General features: G+C 43.3%; 1 protein-coding gene across 2 annotated transcripts in view; it reads right to left on the bottom strand.

Annotated features, from left to right (window-relative positions):
- Nucleotides 1-747: 747 nt before the first annotated feature.
- Nucleotides 748-7,219, bottom strand: part of LOC143280758 (uncharacterized) — a 113,510-nt gene continuing 107,038 nt past the window's right edge. For both annotated transcript variants that reach the window (XM_076585432.1, XM_076585433.1), the window contains one exon: nucleotides 748-1,889. In XM_076585432.1, the coding sequence (XP_076441547.1) occupies nucleotides 1,632-1,889 (258 nt within the window). In that variant the 3' untranslated portion in view covers nucleotides 748-1,631. The remainder of the gene's footprint in view (nucleotides 1,890-7,219) is intronic.

Raw genomic sequence — 7,219 nt, 5'->3', positions numbered from 1 at the left:
TTGTATCTGATACAACATACATCTTGTAAACCTGTATGCTCAAGATGAAACGCGTATCTGATACAAGATAAAATGCCCAATAATAATGCTCCTTCACGAGTAGCCAATGAAGATTCTCACAACGTTCAATAAAGTTAAACAACGACGAACAAATACTAATTCAAGGCATCAAACCTGGCCTTACAAACGCATTCACTTTTCTCCCAGACCCAGTTAGACAGAGGCTGTGTGGCGTGTATGGAACTATTTACACGACATTCAGACACTTGTCTGAGATTCAAAACAATCCAGTCTTCTGGCGGAGTACCAATCAGAAAGCCAGTGAAACCTATCTGATTCGCTATGCGACAAGGCATAGTATTTCCAAATGATTGTCACTGGTTTTCTCTTCATGCTTTTGTAATACTTGCAAAGGTCGTACAAAACTGCTCTCAGCTGGTCGTCTCAAGCTCTAGCCCATGAATATAGTACTGTAGAAGTCTCGGTTTCTGTTGAATATACCTTGTGCCAGCAAATTCTCTTTCAAAAGCACGCACATTGTGTTTGACACCATTTATGTCACAGCTGAGAGCAGATTGGAATCCATTCCAGAATGCTTGACACACAAAGAGTCTTCTTTGTCGGCCACTCAAACACATGATGCTGACACATTTTGTGGCAAAAACGTATGCAAAAAAACACTGGTCTGTATGTCTTGAGCTTTGACACCAGAAGGCTCCACAACCACTTTCTTTCTATAGCTCTCACACCAGAAGGTCCCGCTACCAGTTTCTTTCTATAGCTCTCACACCAGAAGGTCCCGCAACCAGTTTCTTTCTATAGCTCTCACACCAGAAAATCCCTAAACAGTCTGTTCGCTATCTTTCTTTAGTTTTGGTATCGGAAAACCATTGGACTTGTGAGGTCTTTGCACCAGGAATTCTTCGCCAGTGTCTTTGCTGTCCATATCCTGCTTTGACGTTTGTCTCAACCTTTGACACCACAAAATTACTAAGCAAGAGTCTTTACCGCCTGCCTACACCTTGATTTCAGGCTAAACCCCCTCGCCAGTGTCTTCCGTATCCGTTTTAAACCTGACGCCAGAAAATCTTCAGTCAGTATCTTGACCGTATTTCAAAAGCCTTGGTTCCAGAAAATGATCAGCCAGTGCAGAGCGTTTGTTGCTTTTCTCAATGCTTGAACCCAGAGAACAGCACAGCCAGTGTCTTCGACATCTTTGTTTGCACTGATGTCAAACTACAGTGACCCAACCTCTTTATTGATCGTCACAAACCATGACCAGAAGTGATCCACAACCAGTTGCCTTCCCTACCTATCTATTTCTTCAGTCTGTGGTCAAACTACAGTGACCCAACCTCTTTACTGATCGTCACAAACCATGACCAGAAGTGATCCACAACCAGTTCTACCTATCTCTTCAGTCTTTGGTCGCCAGAAATCCCCCAGACTGTTTAGAGCTTGATTTTCTTTTTTTTTGTTTTTCTGTTCGTTTCTTTCGCTATTTTTTTTCCAAGCTTAAAAAACCTGAACAACTCCAAAACAAAAGCAACCAGCGTATGTTCGAGTTTTTCAGTCACGATCCATGACTCCAGATCAACAGCTGTGACAGCCTGAGGAGTTTCCTCCCTTCCTCAGGCCTTGGTATCAGTGACGTCGGTGAAGGAGGTTTCGGTGCGTCCACTGACGGTGGGCACGTGACCGTTGCGGGAGGAGCACGTGGAGCCCGTGGCGGAGGAGGAGGTAGTGGTGGTGGTGGAGAATCTAGGTTGTCCCCCCTTGCAGCAGGCCAGGTAGAGTTTGGACACACGACGGTTGCAGACGAAGGACAGACAGACGAACACGCCCTGCAGTCCGTTGACCAGCGTGAACAGGTAGCGGAGCTCTCTTACCTGTGTGGAGGGGACACAGGACACAAATGATGAGCGCCTGCCAAAAGGCAGCTGGTAGTCGGCTCTACCCCAAGCTAGGCAGTCTGTGTGTGCAAGAACTTTGGGAAGTGTTTTTAGTGTGGTTTCTGACCGGAGATGGGAGCCATTAAAAAAATAATAATAATAAATAATAATTAAAAAAAAAAAAAAATAATGTGTTTATCGATGACGAATTACATCTATCCTTGCATGGGACAGTGCTGCATGGGGTTTTTTGGTGGTGTTTTTTTTTTGTTGATGTTGTTTTTGTCGATCTACCTATCTATCTAAAAAAAATTTTTTTTTAAAGACAAAAACTGTACATAGTTCTACAGTGAACATTTTCGGAAAATCGTCTTATCAAAGAACAGGATTTTTTTTTTTGGTTGGGGGTGGGGGGGTTGAAATTATTATTATTATTTTTATAAATCTTTAGTGTGGAGTGATGGCCTAGAGGGAAGCGAGAGAATCTGAGCGCGCTGGCTCGAATCACGGCTCAGCCGCCGATATATTCTCCCTCTCCACTACACCTTAGGTGGTGGTCTGGACGGTGTGGGGGGGGAGAGCAGCCCGAATTTCACACAGAGAAATATGTTGTGATAAAAAGAAATACAAAATACAAATACAAATACAAAATTTATCTATCTATCCATCTGTCTGTCTGTCTGTCTGTCTATTTATTCCTTTATTTAACACAATGTGCTATGGCGCATATTCTTGAAGGTACATGTGCTTCACAATAGCTCTATAAGCATTAACTCAAGCACTTCCGCACAAACATACACATATAATTCAGAAATTAAGCAAGAGGACAATTAAAGAGATCGCGCCAAAATGGAATCAAATAACTTATCACATATAAACAGTTTAAAGTGGAAAAATGATAACAATAACAGCAACCAAACTGTAAGCAATTTAAACACACACACACACACACACACACACACACACACACACACACACACACATGTGCACGCACGCACATGGAAAAACGCACACATTCATTACAAACCTTTAAAGATCGTACATGTGTGTTTTATGTACTGGGATTGATTTCTTTCAGGTATTATGATATTCTTACTATTGTGATATTAGCAATCAGTACCGTGATGGTGGTGTATGTGTGTATAATGAGTGTTGTATAGTGTGTGATGAGTGTGCGTGCATGAACATAAATACCAGGTGCTGAGTGCTTGCTTGGATGTCTGGACAAGGCTATTCATCTAAGGTTTAGTTTTTAGTGCTTCATGCGACATTTTTTTTAAATGAATTATTGGTGTTAATATTATGAACACACACACAGAGACACACACAGAATCACACACACACACGCGCGCGCGCAGATAGATAGATAGAGAGAGAGAGAGAGAGAGAGATATTTGTTTTTTCCGGAAATACAACACAGGCTGCTTGGATAGGAGTTAAATATGAGTCAAGGGGAGAAACCCTTATTTTAATTTTACTAACTAACTGCAGGGGTAGCGTCCCTTCCACTAGCTCCGAAGCAAAACTGCACAGCTGAACACTGCGTGAGTGAACACTGACTGGAATGTTCTTTCTGCCGTTGTGAACATACTGTTGAATACGTCTCCATTTTTTGTCGATAGATTTCATGTATCTTAATGTTAATGTACTGAAATTGATTGGCGTGACATATGCTGTGTGCGTACATGTGTGTGTGTGTGTGTGTGTGTGTGTGTGTGTGTGTGTGTGTGTGTGTGTGCATTTTACTTATTACACGATTTATTTCTTGGATATATTTATATGTATATTGTTATACAATACCTAATGGTCTTAACGTGTGTGTGTGTGTGTGTGTGTCTGTGTGTGTGTGTGTGTGTGTGTGCTTGCGTGCGTTCTTGCGTGCGTGTGTGCTTGTGTGTGTGTGTGTGCTTGCGTGCGTGCTTGCGTGCGTGCTTGCGTGCGTGTGTGCTTGTGTGTGTGTGTGTGTGTGTGTATTTTATTTCACTTATATATATACCATTTATTTGTTGGGTGTTTTTATTTGTAAATATTGTTCTGCAATATCCTGTTGTCTTAACGTGGGGGTGGTGGGCATATGGGAGCGTTGTTTTTAGTCTATTGTCAGCTGTTGGGAATTCTTATTTTACTATTTTAAATCTCCTTTTATATTGCGCATGATCATTTTATGCTGTTTTTTACGAGGCAGCGATTGCACAAGGTGATTTCCATGTGGATTAATAAAGTGTTTTTGATTGATTGATTGAATGATTGATTGATTGATTGACTAACTGGAATAAAACAGATTCTGATAGACAAGAGGAAAACGTTACCACTGACAAGCTATAAGGCAATGCAGAAACGAAACAAAACAACAACAAAACCAAACAAACAACAACAACAAAAAAACAAATGCACAAACAATCGTATGCCCAATACGCTTGGAAATGTGTATCGATGGTGGTATGCTTTGAACGCAACTTTTCTACTGCTAATTTATGTTGACATATTACATTATTACGTTACTACATTATGTTGACATATTACATTATTACGTTATTACGTTATTTTTCAAACGCCAGAAAAACAACAAGAAAAACCAGACCCCGACGAGATTCGAACTAGCAATCTTCTGATCCCAAGTCAAACGCCTTATCCATTAGAACACAGCGCCTCAAACGATATGAAACGCCTCCAATATTAAAATAAAATAAACAGATGCTGAGAGATGAAAACACAAAAGACTTCTTTTTTTAAGACACAAAAACCTGTGAAGCAAGTATAAAAAAAGAAAGACATTTCTGCATTGATTAAAACCAGCATGAAATGGTGAGACTCAGATGATAAGGGATCCATTCAACATGGAGTGGGGGATGTATGTGTGTGTGTGTGGGGGGGGGGTAGGGGGGGGGGATGGGGTGGGGGGGTGAGGCGGAGGAGGGTCGTTGGTGGATGGTAAATAGGGGAGCATGATGGAGAAGTGGACGATCTAGTCAGGGATGGGAAGTGTAGGCAGACTTCTCTGCAGAACATTGATGATGATGATGATGATGATGTGTATCTCTTGCTTTATGTTTAAGGGTTTTTTGTTTTTGTTGTGTTTTTTTTGTTGGGTTTTTGATGATTTTTCGTTTTGATTTTTTGAAAGTATGTACTTGTATAATGCAAAATGTTAAAAAAAGAGTGTCCATTGAAAAAATCTAAAGGACGGGTTTCCGTTTCAGGTTCAATGTAGCGTCAATAGGAATGTCTGTCAGATGATCGATTCAAAAGATGTGATAAGTCAAACTAAGCTGAGAGCCAACCCAGTCCTATAATGTCTGTCAGTTGATCGATTCAAAAGATGTGATAAGTCAAACTAAGCTGAGAGCCAACCCAGTCCTATAATGTCTGTCAGTTGATCGATTCAAAAGATGTGATAAGTCAAAACTAAGCTGAGAGCCAACCCAGTCCTATAATGTCTCTCAGTTGATCGATTCAAAAGATGTGATAAGTCAAAACTAAGCTGAGAGCCAACCCAGTCCTATAATGTCTGTCAGATGATCGACTCAAAAGATTTGATAAGTCAAAACTAAGCTGAGAGCCAACCCAGTCCTATAATGTCTCTCAGTTGATCGATTCAAAAGATGTGATAAGTCAAAACTAAGCTGAGAGCCAACCCAGTCCTTTGTGTTTCTGGGTGTGTCTCATTGGCGATGTATTGATTTCAATGTAAACATTCTGATGTCAATTTATATTTACAAAAAAAGAAAAAAAACATCGACCCCGACGACATTCGAACTCGCAATCTTCTGATCCGAAGTCAGACGCCTTATTCGTTGGGCCACGGGGCCAGTGTGGCGATCGGAAAGTTTCAAGTGACAGGATTCAAACAAATAAACAACAATGTTTTTTTTTTTAAACAAACTGACACACAAAACTACATTGAGAGACACAGCATGAACCTGACCTACACATCACCCCCAGTCAGTCAGTACAGGTCCTGACAGACAGCATGAACCTGACCTACACATCACCCCCAGTCCGTCAGTACAGGTCCTGACAGACAGCATGAACCTGACCTACACATCACCCCCAGTCCAAGGTCAGTACAGGTCCTGACAGACAGCATGAACCTGACCTACACATCACCCCCAGTCCAAGGTCAGTACAGGTCCTGACAGACAGCATGAACCTGACCTACACATCACCCCCAGTCCAAGGTCAGTACAGGTCCTGACAGACAGCATGAACCTGACCTACACATCACCCCTAGTCAGTCAGTACAGGTCCTAACAGACAGCATGAACCTGACCTACACATCACCCCCAGTCCAAGGTCAGTACAGGTCCTGACAGACAGCATGACCCTGACCTACACATCACCCCCAGTCCAAGGTCAGTACAGGTCCTGACAGACAGCATGACCCTGACCTACACATCACCCCCAGTCCAAGGTCAGTACAGGTCCTGACAGACAGCATGACCCTGACCTACACATCACCCCCAGTCCAAGGTCAGTACAGGTCCTGACAGACAGCATGAACCTGACCTACACATCACCCCCAGTCCAAGGTCAGTACAGGTCCTGACAGACAGCATGAACCTGACCTACACATCACCCCTAGTCCAAGGTCAGTACAGGTCCTGACAGACAGCATGAACCTGACCTACACATCACCCCCAGTCAGTCAGTACAGGTCCTGACAGACAGCATGAACCTGACCTACACATCACCCCCAGTCCAAGGTCAGTACAGGTCCTGACAGACAGCATGAACCTGACCTACACATCACCCCCAGTCAGTCAGTACAGGTCCTGACAGACAGCATGACCCTGACCTACACATCACCCCCAGTCCAAGGTCAGTACAGGTCCTAACAGACAGCATGAACCTGACCTACACATCACCCCCAGTCCAAGGTCAGTACAGGTCCTGACAGACAGCATGAACCTGACCTACACATCACCCCCAGTCAGTCAGTACAGGTCCTGACAGACAGCATGAACCTGACCTACACATCACCCCCAGTCCAAGGTCAGTACAGGTCCTGACAGACAGCATGAACCTGACCTACACATCACCCCCAGTCAGTCAGTACAGGTCCTGACAGACAGCATGAACCTGACCTACACATCACCCCCAGTCCAAGGTCAGTACAGGTCCTGACAGACAGCATGAACCTGACCTACACATCACCCCCAGTCCAAGGTCAGTACAGGTCCTAACAGACAGCATGAACCTGACCTACACATCACCCCTAGTCAGTCAGTACAGGTCCTGACAGACAGCATGAACCTGACCTACACATCACCCCTAGTCAGTCAGTACAGGTCCTGACAGACAGCATGAACCTGACCTACACATCACCC

Source organism: Babylonia areolata, chromosome 4, assembly GCF_041734735.1.
Source record: "Babylonia areolata isolate BAREFJ2019XMU chromosome 4, ASM4173473v1, whole genome shotgun sequence".
NCBI lineage: Eukaryota > Metazoa > Mollusca > Gastropoda > Neogastropoda > Buccinidae > Babylonia > Babylonia areolata.
This window is presented reverse-complemented; position numbering and strand designations above follow the sequence as displayed.